This window comes from Strigops habroptila, chromosome 5 (genome assembly GCF_004027225.2).
Source record: "Strigops habroptila isolate Jane chromosome 5, bStrHab1.2.pri, whole genome shotgun sequence".
NCBI lineage: Eukaryota > Metazoa > Chordata > Aves > Psittaciformes > Psittacidae > Strigops > Strigops habroptila.
This window is the reverse complement of record NC_044281.2, coordinates 9054489-9074775: the sequence shown is the minus strand read 5'-3', so window position 1 is coordinate 9074775 and position 20287 is coordinate 9054489. Positions and strand designations below refer to the sequence as shown.

At 44.5% G+C, this 20287-nt stretch overlaps 1 protein-coding gene across 1 annotated transcript; it reads left to right on the top strand.

Moving 5' to 3' along the window:
- The first annotated feature begins 8769 nt into the window (after positions 1-8769).
- CAVIN2 (caveolae associated protein 2) lies at positions 8770-19160 on the top strand. The gene is made up of 2 exons (XM_030488932.1): positions 8770-9298; positions 16563-19160. The coding sequence occupies exons 1-2, from the start codon at positions 8906-8908 to the stop codon at positions 17355-17357; spliced, it is 1188 nt and encodes a 395-aa protein (XP_030344792.1). The 5' UTR covers positions 8770-8905; the 3' UTR covers positions 17358-19160.
- The last annotated feature ends 1127 nt before the right edge of the window (positions 19161-20287 follow it).

The window sequence follows — 20287 nt, the reverse complement described above, 5'->3', positions numbered from 1 at the left end:
ACTCTGTGGAGAAGGCAAGCTAGGAGAAAAAGCCCTCCCCGGATGACAATGAACTTTCTCAACCCTTCTTTCAGCAACCTGCAATGCTGTCAGAAGATTCAGAGTGGAAAATGCTTTGGGTTTGAAGGGTTTTTTGGGAGAGATGATGTCCCTTCAACAACAGGTCTGCACTACAAAAAAATCCTATGGTGAGGAAAACTCTAAGCTAGATGAGATGCCCACATACTCCTCCTGTGCCCTAAATGCCCTAGCTCCCAAACGTCCTCCCCTTCTAAGGGATGAAGAGAAGAGATTATCTCCATTCACAGGGGAAGCCATGGGACCTGGAGACCTACCTACAGCTAGTGTTGTGCAGACAGGGATAGGTACAGTTGCCACTAACTTATATGAGAGATTTTTGTGGATTTATGCAGCAGCACTGTGTGGGTATGCAATCAGGGTGAGAGCCAGTTGAAAAGTTATGGCACAGCAGCTGGTTGGTTTGGAGGACTAATTATGGGATGGAGTCTTACACATCTGGATTATCACTTCACATCCATCTCAGTTGCATACTAATGACAAAGTCATTACTCTTTGATAGCTCCTTGGTGACAGACATGAAATGGCTCTGCAGGTCCAGACCAGTTTGTAGTGCACTGGTCTCCTCCTTAAAGTGCCCCATACAACACGGACTAATCGATCTTTGTGTTGGCAGCATGAACAGAGATCTCAGGGCTGACCTGCTTGGGAATACATCCAGATCTGATGCACAGCAAGAGGCCAGCGTGGAAGAAGGCTATCCTGCCAAATCACTGCTGTGGCCACTGAGAAAACAGAAAATTCTTCCACAACCTTGTTCAAACACATTGACATGGCAAAACACAATGGATTTCAGCAAAGGATCATTAATGACAGAGTGCACCCAATGCAACCGCTTCACCACCCTTTCTCATAGCAGGAGTAACCTTTACACGGCTGCAACCCTGAATTGTGGCTACTGTGTGAGAGATCTCCAGAAAGTCTGGCAACACAGCCTGAAGCCTGTGGACAGACAGAGGCCTGACAGACAGCGTCAGGTCTTGGTAATTTAAGATCCATAACCTAAAATAAAACTAAAATCTCTGCAGGGAAATACATACACCCGCTTCACCACTGCAGCAGCCCCTCAGTGCATCTGGAGCAGGCAATGGGAAACACTCTCAGATGACAGCTGGAGGAGGGACGCGGCATTGGGGTGAGTTACAGACTGCTGCAGGGCACAAGCAAGCGGTCATCTGAAACACTGAACAGCACCACGGGTTCAGTTCTGCAGCCAATACATGTAAATAACTCCTGGTGAACTGTGCTCGGGTTAAAGACTAAGTTCACCCTGCTCATGGCTTTGATGTGAACGTGGGTTCACTGCCTGTAACCTAGAGCATGACAGCATGCCAGGAAGCGGGGCTGAAATCCTCAGTGCTTGCTGCGTAAACAAACTAATTTGCAGCCTGACATTTTAGCCGTGTCCTGTGTAGATGACTTTCTGCTTATTCAATACTTCTGAATGAAAACACTTAATAGCCGTGCAGTAATAAATAAGGTATTAATACCATGCACCACAGATGCTCGGTACCTGATTTAATCTTCTTTTTTTCTCCTAACCTCAATAGGGGCTCTGAAAAATATGCAACTTTTTTTATAACTAATAAGTGTTTTCAACCACTGAAAATAATTGCTATCAAGAACAGACAGTTAGCAGCATGCAAAGGCCATCTATAAGGCAGCGAGGGGAGAGTGCAGGAAAGAGAGAGAGAAAAAGAGAACATACACCAAATCAAATACCCAAATCCTTCAAGCCTAGATTTCTGGTTTTCACATACAAGAATAACTAGATTTCAACCTAGTCCCATGTGAAGAGGAAGTAACTCTGGAGGCCTGGGATGCACCCCATTTTTTGGAAATTCTCCTACCCCAGCTCTCCCTAGGGGAGTGAGGGCCTGTCTTCTCCCTGGTGCTCTGCCTGATCACATCAGATGCAGCTTTCATAACAAACTGGCTGGTCAAGGTTTCAGTCCCAGTTTCGTTTTGAATCATTTGATTTCACCAGATCCTCATTTACCCAATTCACACAACTTACCATATGTTTGGTGGTTTGTTTTTCTTCCCTTCCTCTTCCACTGCCTTATTACAGGCACGCTAGAGGGGACCTGAGGATAAAAAGGACAGAAAAAAATCAAGAGTGCTGCAGTGGGCAAATGCTACCACTGAGGCCAGCTGGCCCGTGACGGGTCCCGTTGGACTATTTCTCACACTGTTATCGTGCTCAGCCCCGCAAACCTCGCCTTGACCGGGTACTCAGAGAAGAGCTCTGGGATGCACACCCGGCGCCTGCTGTTCTTTCATCCTTTTCATGCCATCTTGTCCCATCATCACTGTTCATCAGAAACAGTAACTCAGGTTGACATCATTCCTACCAGAGACAGGAGCTATTGAATTATCTAAGGACAAACCTAAATACTAGCTTTTAAAGGATAACTGATCTACTAAAAGCAAGTATTGTTTTGGACATGCCATGTCGTATTTATCAGGCTTGGCTTTGCATTGCACTATTATCTCCTGCAATGTCATTTGAACAACATGAAGTCGCATGGCACAACATGACGGATGCCTCAGCAATGAGGGAAAGACACTCTCTAGATTCCAGGTCCATTATACCTCATGAAATAAAAAATTCAAGGGACATGAATGACCATGTGTCTGCAGACTGAAAGTGACTCAAGACTCCCCAATTATCTGCAGAAAACAGATCTCTTCAATTCACCTGCTTTTCACATAATTAATGTTCTACTTGCTTCCATTAAATGTGATTTCATTATCTCCTTCTTCCAAACAACCTGATTACAAAGCTCTTCTTTCAGCTTTTTACTAATAATAACAATCACAAGGAACGTGCCAGATAGAGGCAGACTTCTTTTTAGTGATCATAATCCCTGATTTACTGCTGGAAAATCTCCCCTCCGCTAGGAAGAGGCACCACCTCAAGCAGTCTTCATAGAGCAACGTGACATCACTCTGCCAGTCTTCACAGGAGCAGACTGTCCTCGTCCTTTCCAAGAAGGTTGCTCTCTTAAATGTTCCTTGAGAAATTTCAAAAGACAATAAATCATTGAGCACATAATGTAATAAAAAGTATCATAGAAGAAGAAGCATCCATGTGTATTCAGCTGCAAATTATTAAAAGCTTTCTAATTTTTGCTGTCTTTTAGTGGACGAGGAAAGAGGAAGCAGAGAGGTGATCTCTGCCTTTCACTGAAAACTACTTCCCCTTTTTTCCAGAAATAGAAAAAAATTAAACGTAAAAGTAGCTCTGTTCCCATGTATAGTTTCTGATCTGAAATTGGGGGAAAAACCAGCATTTTCTTCCAAAGAAGCTGGCACCTTTGGAGGAAATTTAAAATGCTGGTGAGCATCTTAATCACACTGCCTAAAAGCCCATCTTCCAGTCTTGTTTCACCAAAAATAACAAGAAAACACCCTCTCTAGGGCTCTGGTTCCCTGGTCCCTGTGACCTTGCTGATCCTCACACCCTCTACAAAGGCTTGGCCACAGGAGCAGGTCTCGAGGATGAAGCTGTTCCTCTTCTCCAAAAGCAGAACTAGTTCCCTGTAGGTAATCACGGCCCATCCTGCAGATCCTGCCATTTTTCATGTCCTTTTAATATCACCTCCGTACCTTTTTTTATCCTGACATTAATGGACTTGCTTATCCTGCTCTGTGCCCCACATATTCACTAGATGAATAAAATACATTGGCAACTCTGGTCTGACTGGCCATATGCCGTTCAATGGTGTCCGTACGTCAATGCCGTATCTGCTGGTGTCCTGACCTCTCTTTTGTCCAAGCTGCTAAAAAGCCCAACTGAGTGGCTGAAATATCCTCCTTTATCTGAAGCTAAGGAAACTATTCCTCACCCTTTCACAAAACTTAATTTGCTTTTCAAATTGAAAAAGAAGTAGTTTATTATTATTATGCTCCTCAAATGTCTGAGGAAATACACAGAGAATGCCTGGCACATATGGTATTTTTATGTGGCTTATTTTTTTTCCTTGTCTACAAGTGTGCATAGAATTATTACTCTTTGGCACACAGCGAAAAGGAAGTCTCCTGTGCATAACATGATTTAGTCTGGACGATAAAGTGGAAGTGGATTTCTTCGTTGCATATTAAGTTCTGCTGGATACCGTTTGCACAAGAGAGCAGAACTGCAGTTTCGTGTTCTTCGATGATGATACATTTCCCGTCAGACGGTCTCATCTTGCTCTTCCCCCAAATATTAAAATTACTCCCAGCAGTGACTCTCCAAATTTCCCACTCTCGCATATTAGCTCTCCAAAGCCAGTTACTCATGTTTGCAGGGATTTGCCAGCTAGGAGCCAGGCCCTGCGGGGTTCCCTCCTTCAGGGAGCGGGCTGGATGGCCACTGGGACAAGCAGAGCCTTTGCAGGTGGGTACAATGCCCTGCTCCCCCCATGGACAGTGCAGCAGGAGAGGGTGGTCTCTGCCTGCAGCATCCTCCAGCCACTGCCTCACCCACAACCGCTTCCCAAAGGCTCATGCTGCCAGTGTATCAAGGATGCTGCTGCTGCATCCTCCCTCTACAGCTCCCTATCCACCAACTTCCCCTCTCCCTGCAGCAGACCCAGGGCCCCACGCTGCACAGATCCCAATCCACCTTGTACACAGGTGGTGGGTTTCCACTTGCTCGCCTCATACGAAATATTCTGTGCACCCACCACACTGCGTGAAGCCTCTTTAGTGCGAGCAGTAAAAGATTTCTCCTCCCCAGCCCAGTGCTTGCTCCTATACACAAAACACTACATCACATCTGAGATGCTGATACCTTCTCAAAACGCACTAGTAACTACTGCTAAAGGAGAGGCTCTCCATAATCCACTGCACTTACTGGCATCTATCAGCCAGGGTTGGGTTTGTTTGTCCAAACTGGTTGCTCAGTGCCAAAGACAATGCAGTAAATCAGTCACTGTTTCTCTAACCCATTATGTTTCTTCTCCAATGCTTTTACAGCACACCACACACTGGGTGCTGCCAGTGAGACTGGCTTGTAACAGACATAAAGTTTTGTTTTAATAAAACATCAAAAGGCAACACAAGGGATTGATGGACTAATTTCTTCGTGCTGTGCCAGTGGAAGGAGCAGCCTGTGGCCAAGGGGGACAAATGCCTTCTGCTGGGACAAATCCCATCAGCATTTTTAGCCTCACTGCCCAATAACACAAAACTCACCATGCATGTTTAACAAACCAGACAGTCCATTCTCTGCTTCCACAGAAGCTTTTGACCAGTTTCAAACCACCCTGGCTACAAGGCAGAGGTTCTGCTGGTATGACAAACATCACCGCGGCAGAAGGAGCAGACAGACAGGAGGGAAATGTTACTGTGATCCAGGAGCAGCCCTCAGAGTAACCCTCCAGCAAGAGGCAACCGTGTTTCATGTCTTCAGCCTTCACTTGCTGGGTGCAGACACCCAGTCCTGGTGCCAGTAGTGGCAGCATCCCTTCTTCCCAACCCGTGCCTATTCTTCCTTCTCCCCTGCCCCCCTGGAGGCCCCTCGAGGCACCTGCCCTCCCTTGCTGGGCTCTCCCACTATGCTCTTCTCATTAACCAGCTCTTTACCTAGCTGCATTTGCACAGTTAGATGGCCTCATGCCACATCTTTAAAGTCAGTGGGAGCTTGGACATGAAATCCAATAAGCTGAGGATGACCTGTATGGTCACTGCCGTTCTTCTTTCCCTTATTAATTCCCCTCTCCTTCCTTTCCTGTCATATTGTTTTACCTATTACTCCATGCCTAATAAATTATGAGCAATGCTCCAGCATCAAACATTTCTTATCCTGAGCACCATGTGACTAATGAGTGAGTTAACCTCCAATTTCTGTCCATATAATTCACGCACATTGATTTTACATGAAAAGAACTCTTGACTTACATCGGATGACCCTGATAAATTTAATCTCTTTAATGCTTTTTCTTTCTAAATACATATAAAATGTTTTCTTCTAGAAAGTTTCTCACCAGTAAAACCAGCACTGAACTTGGCAAAAACACTCGTCTGCTACCCTGCCGCATTAATCAATAAAACTAAGAAAAACACCAAACCTGCATAAAAGGTCTCAGATTCCTCCAAGCACTGATGGCTCCACCAGCCTGACAGTGTTGTTGCAAACAGGACAGGTAATCAGAGCTGACAGCTGGTGTCAAAATCCACAGCTGGAATTTAACAGCAGGCTGGGAAAGGTACCAATTTGGGGCTATCTTATTCCTGGTTTCATCAGTGCTCCTTTCCCCACGGCATTGCCTCCAGGCCGTGACCGAAGTGGCAAGGCTGGGCAAGGGAGCACAGGGGCAACAGGCACCTCCTGAGCCTTTGGGACTCCAAGGGATCCTCTGCAGTGGGTGCTGATGGGCCTTGCAGCCACATCAACACTGCTGTTCCTGGCTTGGCTTTGCTGGGTCAGGGGACTAACAGGGAAACCGCACTTAGCATTTTGTGCTGGCTGGCATGGAGTGTTCCAGCTTTTCCCTAGGATGCACAGGGCTGGGAGTTCCAAACACTCCAAAACTTGCAGAACCTTTGCTGAAGGCTCATAGCAGGAGCCAGGAGAGTGTTTACTTACATTGCATAGACAGCTTCCCCATCTCTTCCATCACATATATGTGCCATGTATACAGGTTGATGCAGAAAGGCTCAGGGAGACAGGCTCCAGAGCGCAAACCAGAGATGGGATGGATAGCCAGCTTGCCCAGCAACCTGGACCACGGCCAGGCCAGGGTTTCACCACAGCTCCTCAAACCTGAAGAAAAATTAATGTGGAATAAATCAATCTCTCCCCTGCACCACCATGGCCAAAGCCAGCATCTCGCACACACATGCAACAGCGTGTGCTGCTTCTGCTATAAACTGTGACTGGTTTAAACTCCTCGCCCGGGTTCCAAGATCCCAGCCAAAACCAAGTGAGAGAACAAGGAAACAAGCTACTGAGAGGGGCGGACACCGGCAGCCCTTTGGAAACAGGAATGTCATAGGAAGGGCGTATCAGGTAGTGCTGCCGGGGAGAGCCCGTGGAAACAGAAGGGGTTTGTTTAGTTTGCTCCTTTATACTACGTCCACTCCTCTCCGAGCCTGCATATTTCACAGTCTCAGCATACTTTCCTTGTTGACAACTCTGGCAGACTCGGTGATTTTTGTTCTTTTCCTAAGTGAACACACTCACCAAATGCATTTTTCAAGCTCCCACAACTTGAGGAATAGAAATTGCAGCCTGAAAAAAATATCAAGGACCAAAACCAGTAATGTTGTGGAACATTCAGGGGTTCAAACATGCAGAGCTTGGCATGGCTAACACACCTGCATTGTTCTTCAGTCATTAATTTTTATTCCTTTTCATGGTAAAATGATTAAATGATTTTGTACAAGAAACAAAAAAAAAGGTGAGGATCACAGCTATCAAGACTCCAAATAGATGTTTTTGATCTACAGGATGCAGGAAAACCATGGAGGAATTATATATACCCAAGCATTAGAAAATAATATATTTCAGCTACCTAAGTATTAGAAATCTACATACCCAAGTATTAGAAACATCTGTGTTGCAGCAAGAATTCCTGTTACCAGGCAAACGTCAAGAACAGAAGATAAAAAGAAACTGGCTATGCTTGAGGACGTCAGTACACAGATGAGCAACCCAAGTCTGCAAAACTTTGTAATATTTCTCCTGATGATAACAGCTCTGGATCAGACCTGGGAACAGTTATGTATTATTCTAAATGAACAGCTTGGCATTTCTTCATGCCAAGCTTTGCAATAGCTCAAGAACACCGTCCCTCTGCCACCACACCCAGCTCATTGCTATTCCCCCAAAAGAGCCCTTCTGACCCTATGATTTTTCACCAAAGAGAAGCTGTGGCTGCCCCATCCCTGGCAGTGTTCAAGGCCAGGTTGGACGGGGCTTGGAGCAACCTGCTCTAGTGGAAGGTGTCCCTACCCATGGCAGGGGGCTGGAACTGGATGAGAACGGTTTGGGTTGGAAAAGGACCTTCAAAGCTCATCTAGTCCAACCCCCCCCCCTTGCAATGTGCGGGGACATCTTCAACTAGATCAGGTTGCCCAGAACCACATCCAGCCTGGCTTTGAACATCTCCAGGGATGGGGCATCCACAGGTTACCTCTCTGGGTAACCTGTGCCAGTATCATACCACCCTCATTGTAAAGGATTTCTTCCTTACATCCTCCCCTCTTTTAGTTTAAAACCATCACCCCTTGCCCTATCACAACAGGCCCTGCTAAAAAGTCTCTCCCCATCTTTCTTGTAAACCCCTTTTAAGTACTGAAATTATACATGCCTATAATTATATTAATATTTTATAACCCCAACTACGGTAATATTATGATATTAACATGCTTTGGCACATTAATGTTAATTTATTATCATAATAACTATGTTTTATATATTAATTACTTTTTTTTTTTTAATTTATTTTTATTAAACTCCTTCCGATTCAACGACAGGCTTTAAACTCTCACGAACTCTCCCGGACCATCACCACCACCAATCCCAACTCCTCCTCCAGCAGCCGCATTCCGCGGTATCTCCTGCCATCTACTGATGCTTGCGAGAAGGAGAGGACTGCATTTTGTTAAGAGTGGGGTGACAATCCCCCCCACTTTGCTGTTAAAATACAAGGCGGGGGACGGGATGCGGGGAGGCACCGGGAGCCCGGCCACGGTCCCGGCCCGCCCCGGGCGGTCTGACCGCCCGGGGCGGGCCGGGATCGGGGCCGGGCTCTGCCCGAAACCTCCCCAGGGGAGGGGAAGGCGCAGCCCTTAAGAGCGGCGGCGGCCTCGTCCGTCCCATCCCGGTGCGAAGATGGGGGAAGCGGCGGGAGGCAGCGCGGTCCCTCCGCTACCGCCGTCGGAGGCGGTCGGGGGGCAAGTGAACGCCCTGACCGTGCTGGCCTTGCTGGAGAAGCTGGTGTCGATGCTGGAAGCGGTGGAAGGGCAGCAGCGGCAGATGGAGCAGAGGCAGCGGGGTTTGGAAGGGGCGGTGCGGGGTATTCAGGGAGACCTGGGGAAACTGTGCCGCAGCCACGGGGCGACAGGGGAAGCGGTGGAGAAGCTGCTGGAGAAGTCGCGGAAGGTGTGCGCCCATACCCGCGCCGTGCGGGAGCGGCTGGAGAAGCAGTGCGACCAGGTGCGGCGCCTGGAGCAGCATCACGCACAGCTCCTCCGGCGGGACCGCTTCAAGGTGCTCATCTTCCAGGTGAGACACGGCCCCCGGTCACCTCGTATCCCCCTGCACACGCTCCAGGGAAAAGACCGCTTCTGCTAACTCCTAGCACGCTTAGGGAAAGAGCAAAGAGCTGCTTTTCGTTCTGGGCAAATGTGGGGAAAGAGCTGACTTCTTCCTAACTTTTATACTTGGCAAAAGAGCTGTCTTCTTCCTAACTTAGCAAACTTGGGAGAAAAAATCTTTTAATCTTGGCAAAGTTTGGGAAAGAGCCTGCTTTAATTCTCAAGTTTAGGAGAAACACCCACTTTTACTCTCAGCAAACTCGGGGCAGAAGCCTATTTTGCGAACCCCTAACAAACCTGGGGAAGGAGATGTCTTTTTGCTAACTCTTAGGGAGTTTGGGGAGGGGAAGACCTTTTTCAGTTAACTTTTTGCAAACTTTGGGAAAGAGCCCTCTAACTCTTGGCAAACTTGGAGAAAGAGCTGTCTTTTACTAACTCTTACTGAACCTGAGGAAAGAGACTTTGTTTTGCTAACTCCTGGTAAACTTGGGGAAAGTGCCACCCTTTATTCTCAGCAAATTTGGGGACAGGGCCATCTTTTACTAACTCTTAGGATGTGTGGGGAAAGAGCTGTTTTGTTGTGGGGTTTGGGGTTTTAAAGCAAACTTGAAGAAAGGGCTTTTTTGTTTTTAATTAGTAAACTTGGCAAACTTGAGACAAGAGCCCATTTTGCTAACTTGTACCAGTGCCCCTAAAAACTGCCACTGCATCTGCCCTCAGGATGAGGAGAGGGGCAGTGCTGCAGCTCCCTGTCATACTGAACCTCATACCCTGCTTTACTCCTCAAGCTGTTGCGGCCCATTCAGGGATGAGCTAAAAATCCGGCTAAAAACTCAGCTTCCTGAGATTCCACCCAGCGAGAGCAGCAGTTTGCATATTTTCCCCTTTTTAAGCAATGGCCTGGACAGAACACGGCATGAGCTTTAACTAAACACAGGACGTGACTTTCACATCTTTAAAATAAAGAAAAAGAAAAGCCAGACCTCCACAACACATTGAGGAGGAAGAAGAGCAAATGCAGGGCTGGATTAGCCCCAGCTCAGGCATGTCACCACCTCCTCGCACTAAACTTTTTGGCTGGGTGTTGTATCTGTCAGTCACTGACTCCCCTCCTTGAGTTGTTGCAGGTTATTTCTAATGCAACAACCCCAAAACAACAGAGCAGTGCTTGATTTTAAAAGCTGGCAGGCCTGGTTAGTGCAGAGGTGCTTCCCCCAGAAAGGAAGCCCCCATCTCCTGCTTATTGTTCTCCCAAACTGCAGTCCTGGCTTGCTAAGCCAGAAGAGGAGGAGCTGTGGCATGTACAGAGCGTGGCAGTTTCCACCCCAGAAGGAATGTGGAAATTATTCCAGGGACTGGGTAAACTAAAAGACACATGTTCTGCGCTTCTGCAAGGAATTTATGATCCATTGCTGTAAGTCAGACACTGCCATCTCCCAGGCCCCGCTAGCTGGCTCCCACCTCCAGGTTCAGACCTAGACCTTGAAGGCTTCGGATGGGGAGGGTGCACCAGCGTGGCCTGGGGGAAGGCAATTCTATGGCATTTATGCTACCTCCAAGCATGAGAATTAAGGCCTCGCTGTTGCAACTACAGCGTCTTCCTCCATGGAACTAACACTGTAGCCTTTTAAAATGACATAATGTAGAGTGGAAAGCCAAAAACATGGCTGTGTGTGTGCAGGGCAGGTCTTGTTACTTCGGCTGGGGATCCCCATTTGCTGCTGCCTAGCGGCAGTGATTTGCAGGCACTAGGTAAAGTAATGGTAAAACTCAGCAAGAAGAGTTTGGAGGGTAAAGCAAGCAGTGTCCTGACAGGGGAGAGCTGGCTTTACTTGTTTCCTGACGCTGAACAGTATTGCAAAGCTAAGGCCTATTTAAACCTCCAAGCCTTTCCTTAATACTGGGTCCTAAACCGCACAAACCCAAAGCAACCAACCAACATAGGTCTGTGTCTCAAAATAACAGCTAAAGAAAATCCACTGCTTCTCCACTGCCCATCACCAGGCTGGTACCTTCGGACAGCAGATCCTTCATTGCTTTTACAAAGATTTAGTTGACCCTGTTCCTGTCTCTCATTGTAAAATAGATTGCCATGGCAGGGGGAAGATGAATGTAACCAATCCCAAACCAATGCAGATCAGGAATACAAGCCTTAGAACAGAAACACTGCAGTTAAATTCAGTTAAAAAATCAGCTGTCAACTGGGAATTGCTCCTGGCACTGCACTGCTGCTGGCTGGAAAACCCGGGTGGCCAGAAATGCTTCCCAAGGCATGGGAGGAGCTGGGATTTTCCACTGGGGAAGCAGCCGCACCCGGAGGGATGGTGGGTGCTTGCCAGGCTGTGCCCACATGCCTGCTGCCAGCCCAGGCAGGCACCTTACCTGTGTGCCCACCTCCATGGCATCGCTTTGTAGGGTCTCTTACAGGCTGGAGGTGGGACGACCCAGTAGCCAGTGGGGCCACTGCCTTGCTAGGATAACTGTATAGAGGGGAAAGCAGAAGGCTGGCTGGGTTTCTGTCCTGCCCCGAGCAGGAATCCATGGAAAAACAATTGCAGGAAGGAGAAGCCTCAACAATGAAGCCATAATGATGCCAGATTTCTGTAAACACAAAAGGGAAATCTGGATGTAAGAGACTTCAGCTGAGGGATTCTTCTTTTCCACTGAAAAAAAGCCCAAACCAATCCCAAATTTCACTCCGCATGTTTCTCATTAGAACCCACTTTTCCAGCTTAGGAAGACAGCTTGGTACGAAAACCAAAATACACATTTGTGATTCAGTGTACCTCAAACTCCTTGATTCTTGGTGGGGGCACTGAGCGTAGCCAAAACACGACTGAGCTCCAGCTCTGCATTTTATGATGCCATGTTGCCACTCGCCAGCATCAGCTTTCCCTCAGCGTACACGCTGAGAATGAACCACGTTGAGAAAAGGTCACCTATTTACATATTTTCCATTAAAATGCGTTTAGTTTTCTCTCCCCTAAGCTGTCTGCATTGTTCCTGCTTTGCATATATTTATTTAATTGGTGACATGTTTTAAGGGCGCTCCGTTCCCAGCATTTGGGGATGCAAAAGTTGTTACAGATGCCACAAGTGACACAGCAATTCAGCAAAACACTGAAGTGACTGTTTTAAAAATCCTTGTTAAGCTTTGGCATTGTTCCCCTCTATTTTGTTCCTGCCATGTGACCAGCTTTTTGGTTCTAGTTTGGTGGGGACTTTGCTTTTTTTTTTTTTTTAGCTGCAAAAGCAAAATACAAGATTTAAAAAGGCTCATGTTTAATATTTAAATTAAAATGTCACATTTACTGGTAAATAAGACAGATAAAATAAGTCAAAGTTATAGCATGGGGTCAAGCACACTGATGTTCGAGTCCATTTCAGATACTGCTCATGGTAAATGCTTCAAACTGAAATGAAGCAGGAAGAAGGGCACAGAAAAGCAGCCACTTGATTGTACCTTGTTGTTTGGGTCACCGTAATACTCTTTCGAAAAAGCAACTTCAAACTCAGAAATGAACAAGTGAGGGAAGCAGAAGAATTACAGGCTGGTAATGCTATCATCTAACTGCTAACTGTCCCACTGGAGCCTTGCAGGGAGAATATGCTTGTATTATGACAAAAATACCTTGTGTGGCTCTTAGGGCTTGATCCAGCTGTGCTGCAGGAGGTCAGGGGGATGGTACAGCCCACACCCCAGGCTGTACTGATGGGCAAATGGGCACGTAGCAAGTTTCTCCTCCTTGCCCGTAGCCCTAGCCTGCTCCCTGCCCCTCCTCCCTCCCTGTGGTGACATCCAGGTCTGAGAAGAGCCTGTCCGAAGGAAAGTAGGTGGAAATATTGCTCTTTTTAGAAGGATTTGTCATCTTCTGAGCTATTTTGTGTAGCAAAACAAGTTTTAGACTAGCAATCATGTGGGCACATAACAGCATCTAGAAAGTGCAGAGGAGCCTGGACTGCTGCAAGCATGGGGAAATGCCACCTTGCCTTCTTGAAGGCCATGGCCTCTTACAACAAATCTAACAAAAATCCAAACCAAAGCACACTGATTTTCCTTATGCAGCATCAGAAATGCAGCACTCCTGAATAAACTACCTACCTGCTCACTCAGGCCATACAGTTTTGTAGTACACCATTATGGATCTTATCTTCCTTTCTGGTGAAAGATAGGGATGAGATTATGACCTATAGAAAGCTCCAGAGAATGGCTGATGAAAGCTGCAGGGAAGGCACTGATTTTAACTCTGCAGGTATTACTAGTATTAGCAAGACTTGTTTTACACAAAGAGCTTGCACTATTCTATTTGTCTCCTACATGGAAAAATAAAATTCAGAGGAGCTAGCTGCCTACAGTCAAGCTCATCTGAGAAAATGCAAGTGCTGTTTTTGAACTCGGATGTGGAAAATAAAAAGATGTGTTGCTTTCTCAGAATTTTAGATTAGATCAAGAAGAAAAGATCAAAGTTCTACTTTTTTTGGCACAGAAAATAGTTATGCAGTTTGTAACAGCTGGCATTTTTCAGTGTATTGTTCTAGTCGTCCTAAATGAAATACCAGACTGCTTGAAAAATGCATCAAAACAAAATATAGCTGTCACATAAACTTGTTAGACCAAAAAGTTACCAATAGCCCACTTAGAACATGTTATCAGTAACCACATTTGAAATAGAAACGTCTGTTCCACCAGGGCGTTCCTACTATACCACCTTTGTATTTCCAAAACATCTTAATTTATTTTCATTTGCATTTTAATAACTTCTGTGATCCTAAAGTCTTTTAGAAATGTGAGATAAGAGAGCATGTCATTCCCATTTTATAAGAAGAGTAATAGATGCCCAGAGGCTTATGTTTTCCAGGGCCATTTAGGAGGCTGAGACAGAGAAGTGATTTCTTGACTGTCCGATAGCTAAAGACCACCTAGAAACTGCTTTTAATTGAATCATTAGCTCATTATTATGTAGTATATCTTTCTTTGGTTTTTTTCTTTATGAATACGGATTGCTTGACAGTCTCTCTTCTACTCAGTCACAAATTTGATAAAAATTGAAATAAAAATCTATGTCCATATTCTTCTAGAGGCTGCATGCAGTACTTCAGTTTAATGTGAATACAGCAGACAAGGAGCTAAACTGACCTTGAGAAGAGCCATATAGGTCCGTCTCTGGCTTAGACTGTACTGTAATCCATCTCACACACCACCACTTTCCTAGATTAAATACTTTAAAAGTTACAACCCATCTTTACTCATTAAAATCGGAGTTCTCTACGCCATTCAGACACTTAGACCTGAGTGTTCAGATATTTAAAACTGCATGTGATTGCCTAGGTTTGGAAAGAATGAACGAGACATGCAAATTATGCTTCATACTGAGTTGTCATGCTCTGGGGAATAATTTTACACTGCACCCACTCATGTAATCCATATTTCATTAACTGCAGTGAAGAGAAAATATAAATATTTGTACTGCAGTTACAGCTGCTTTCACTTAAAGCTGGTGCGGGTTTCCTTTGTTGTGTTATCTTGGTCGCTGTTGCCGATAGTTGCAATAACGTCACAGATGTTGGGAGAGGGTGGCTGGCTCTATTAGATGTTCCACTGCAGGCAATGGGTTTGGAAAGCTTTGTCTGTGCCAGTGATTGTGGCTGAGGCTGCTGGTCCAGGAAGGTGTGCAGAAACCATAGAAGTAAAGTACATACCAACTGTAAAACTGCCAAATTGCCATGCATACTTTTCATTTTATGAGAGCTACACAACACCACACTTAAATCACAGCGTATATGATTATATACTGTGTATGTATGGTATAAAATGATTCTGCCGGGCCATATGCATATTCTTGAGTTCCAGGAGCACTACAAGGTAGCTGGGACTATTTTGTTTTTAAAAACATTCTTATAGAGTGGCAACAGCAAATTTAACCCAAGACACTATTCTCTCCAGTGATCACAACTGCATGCTCAGTCCTGAAATAATGAGCATGAGCTTCGAAGTGTATGTGGCCTTTCTTCCCCTTAACTGTACACTCAGGCCCACTAGGGACAGATCTGAGACTATTACAACCGTTTCACTCAGAACTTACTGCTTTTCCTATCTAAAGATAAATGGGAAGGGGGGAGGCGAGAAAATCCTTCCAATCCATACAGCTAAGCGATACTGCATGCACTCTGTCTGAGAGTGATAAAAAAGGTAATGAATGGAGACTATGCAGACCTAAGGCGTAACAATTCCAAAAGGAAAAGGGAGCGTGCGAGGTGTCTCGTTTTCTTTGCAGGGAAGATGCCTGCAAATCCTACCACAGAACAGAGTGTTCATTGTGCTGCCTCTGAACTGCTCAGGGTTGCAGAGCTTCTGCACTCTGCAGCCACAGAGGTCCTTCATTATGAGTTGCAGCTTCTGCCCTCGTTCAGCCTGGTTTGTTTTCAGACACCTTTTCTCTTTCCATGCCCTTTCTTGGGTTTGTTTCTAAAAAGCAATCATTTTCCTGTTAGTTCAAAGTGACTACTTGTGTTTTCTATGTGATATAATGTCTGTTTATTTTTGTGTGCCATAAACATTTTTTTCAAGGATTTCTGTCCATATTTTTAATATTTACCAACCAAATATACTTTTTTTCTCCTGTGAATAGCTGTAAAATAGCACATAGTCTAAACATCATGAACTGCATGGCTTCTCAGTATCAACAGTCCATTTTTAACAGCAACACACATTTTGCTGAAATAGAATGAAAGTGCTAACTGCATTTGCCATCTAAGGTACCTGTCAGATGCAACTAACATCTCTGCAGAGATACTCCCAGTCTTTGGCTAGAGAGAGTGAAAGCTCTGGGGGCTTACATGACTTCTGTAGGTCTGTGCAGGGGTCTGTAGTATGACCTCCTTAGGCACAATACCTCCTCTCCAGGGAGAGGTGTACAAACTTTACAGCTAAACTCTCATTAAAGAGTATCTAATTTAAATAACAATGAACAGGATTCCCATTCTGTATATATTCCAAGTCACTCTGAAAGAGAAATCTTACAGCTGAGAGCTCATTAGTCTTTAACTTTATCAGATAATGGTTCAGTGGGCTTTGAGTGGTTTGTTACTGGTTAAATATACTGAGACAAGAAGAAATGTTCAGCAGCCTTCATCTCATTAGGGTGTGGGGGGGTAATTGTGCAGGGTTGTGCTTTGTTTATTAAATTAGTGTCCTGTGAACTATGAAACTCAAATATTGTCAATTCTTTCAGGAGGAAAATGAGATCCCTGCCAGTGTTTTTGCAAAAGAGCCTGTTCCCAGCATTACAGAAGGAAAAGAAGAACCTGTGGATGAGAACAAGACCCTGGAAGAAACCTTGCAAACAGTGGAGTTGCACTCGGATGATGAAATGTTTCATGAGGAAGATGATATGGATGACAGTGCAGAGGAGAAAACAGAAGAATCAAGAGCTGAGAAACTTAAAAGATCCAGCCTTAAGAAGGTAGACAGCCTCAAGAAAGCATTTTCTCGCCAAAACATTGAGAAGAAGATGAACAAGATCAGCACAAAGATCGTCTCACCTGAACGGAGAGAAAAGATCAAGAAATCGCTTACTGTACATCATCAAAAGTCCTCTTCTTCAAAGAGTTCAGGTTTCAAAGTATCGCCCCTCATGTTCAACGTGAAGAAAGTCCGTGAAGGAGAAAGCCCTGCTGAAACCGAGGACAGACCAACAGAAACTGCAAGCAATGACCAAGCTGAGAACGAGGATGAAGTGTCATTCGCCAGCATGCACTCAGATGTGACCCCTACCACCTCAGTGACCGAGGAGGGCAAAGCAGTAGCCGATTCTCTAGAGAAGGAAGCAAGAATGGAAGGGAATGCCATGATGAACAACAACATCGAGCTGTCCATTGTTGAAGATGATGAAGAGTACGGGGTGCCTCTGCAAGTTTCTAGCCAGAAACTCTATGATGAAAGAAACAACCCAGTCGGCGCAGAAATGGAACCATCTGATGAAGAAACAACCCAAGCAGCTGTCCTGCAGATAGACCAAACAGCGTAATCAACCTGAGCCTTCCTTCGCCTTACAGATACACACAGGTTTACTTAGGCGAGTAACTGGTTTCTGCTACACAGGCAGTAGTAGCGATTCAAGTTTCTTCCATCCTTTTCTCTGCAGTGGTAATTTATTGCATTGTGTTGGAATGCAGAGTGAACAAGGTCAATGTCACAGGCTGCAACATGCTCTGTTTTAGGCCGAATGACCAGTGTTTATTAATTTAGAGATGCTGTCAGCTGGTGTAAGAGACTGGCAGGAAAAGAGTATGTCTGGTAGAAGCAAGCTGGTCAGCTGGCTTTCTTATAGTTAGGTCAGAGGAATGCGTGGAGAGTAGTCAAAACCCAAACATTTCTGTTTTCTTCTTTATAAGTATTTCACAGCACTGTGAGTAGTTTTGTATGTAAATGTGGAAATACCAATGAGGACATTTGATTTCGGTTTCCTTGCTATGCTCCAGGAATACTAACAGCCTCAGTAGCTGTGTGTACACGTATAGTTCGTTTGGGGCTTTGCTCCACGATGCTGTAAGACTAAAAGAGCAGAGTGCTTAGAAGCCGAGAAGTTGGTTCCATCCATTTCAGTAGGGGAAAGATTTTTGCCAATAGTCTCTGCTATTTCACTTAGAAGAAATGACTGCGTTTAGATGGAAATGAAAAGACGTTTTGCAATCTACCAGAGTTATGGAAGTACACTAGTGACAAGCATGAATGTATGATCAGTTACTGTACCTTTACGGAATCAGAAATTGAAAAGGAAGAAAAACAATAGAAGGGATTTGATAGAAACATGGAGATAGTCTGAAGAAAGTATGAGATGCTATGAAATGTAAAAAAAGCAAAAAGAAACCCCCCACAATATTAAATCTATACACCTAGCTTAAAGAATATGTACTCAGATAACACTAATTCTTAGTCTTTATAGCAATATACTATCAAACTTTGCACCTGCACAACTTCATATCTCAGAGTATTTTGAAAATAGCATAATTTATCTTTTTACAGATTATTTCCTATATAGAGCTTATATCTACACAGAAGAGTTAGGTAATTACAGGGATGTAAGGACAATTTTTTCCAAAAGGTGAAACACTCACTTAGGCACGTCTAAAGGGAACAATGTGTTACGGACTGAACTTCATGGCAGGGATGAGTTTGCGTAAGGATGAGTCTGCAAAGCCACAGGATTTGATTCTCTGCTAATGTTCGTCAAAGCCACCTACCTGCTCTCAGAATTACAAGTCTGTAATTTTTCAGAATTAATTGAAAATGAGAGGTTACAGGGTAGTTTGTTCGCTATGAATGTTCATTCCTGTCACTTAACAAAAGGTAAGGGGGAAGGGAGGAAAGGGAAGCACAATACCCACAACAGTTACCTTACATCCTTAGTTGTTTATGCAGTGGATTATATTTTATTTTTTATATACATATAAAACTCTACTGATACGTAACATTGCACTAAGAGGTTGCTTCCTTCAACTTGTGTTTAGAATCACAAATTACAGGGGAAATAAAAACCCCAGCAAAAATACCATTATGAAATGATTAGCAGGTATTATGCCACAGGGTTAATATCTGTAACCAGTAAATCACACTGGAACTTAGTCACTAAGAGCTTAGTGTAGGTGAGTACTAGTAAGAGTTAAGCTCTTAAGTGTGTGGTATCATATAGGTGATACTGTTTGTAAGAAAAATCATGACATAACTCGTGCAGCTATATTTTTATTTTGTATTAACTACAATGGATTTCAATCATTTTTACTTGTAACTAACTACAACTATGACAAATAAAAGCCTAACATAAAACACAGCCACGTCAGTCTTTTTGGAATAAGCAGTGTGAGAAGTTGGAAAAGATGAAATTTAAAGGTCAAGCATTTATTACTTCAGTTCATGTCCCTGTTGTACCTATACCATTTTCTTTCTCATCCTCTGCTGTTCTTTAGCAACGCAAACATCAGTGCTTTGCTTTCCAGACACTTGTCAGCTCTCTAACCCATCTGAATGTAGTCAGGCACTTTCCAAATCTGCTAGTTCCATCTGCATTTTTTATTAGACTGCAGCATGCTTCTAATACTTTAAATAGTCCTGAAAAGTGTATTTATATTGAAGTGTATATTCTGTTTATGCACACAGATAAACTCACGTCTTCTAGAGTGCCACATAGTCTATAGCAGGCTTAATTTTACTGACAGACCAAAGAATGCATGTTTAACCTTTATGTAACAGCTGTCAACTTCCCACAGCCACCAAGTGCTAACCAGGAACCCCAGCATCATGTTTACATTCTGCTTTCAGATAGGCCTGGTTTGTTTGTCCTGCTAAGCTTTAATTCAAACAATACCCTTGGCCATGCTTTATCCAGTTTTAGAGATGCTGAAATGAATCCCATGCGAGGTGTTGTAAAAGCATTACAGTGCTATCCAGAAAAAACATTGGAAATGCAGATACTGAGCATCTGTGAGAATTAATTCAAATACCCACTTCAGGATACACTACGCACACCACCATCAGCTGCAGGGCTAGAATTAAATGTTTTCTCCATCATGATCATAACATTTACAAGGACGAGCGGGCCTGTAATTCTAACAACCATAAGAAAGCATGCTTTCCAAGAGAAAAAAGATGTTAACTCATGAATGTCTGCTTTTGTGCTATCTTACAAACCAGAGAAGAAGCTGGAGTCCCGACGAGAAACACTAGTCTTGCAAAACTTACTGTTTCAGGGAGGAGACAGACTGCAGCACCAGCAGCACTGTATTCTTTCAAGTATCTGAAGCATGTGCCTGGATCTTGTCAGGCTGGCAGATGTCAAGCATATGCAGGGGTATTCCATGCTTGTGCTGACAGGTTTGTCTACATAATTACTGGTTAAAAAAACTGCTTGTTTACCCTTCTTGACACGATAACACGGGTACAGCGCCTGCCTGCGCGCTC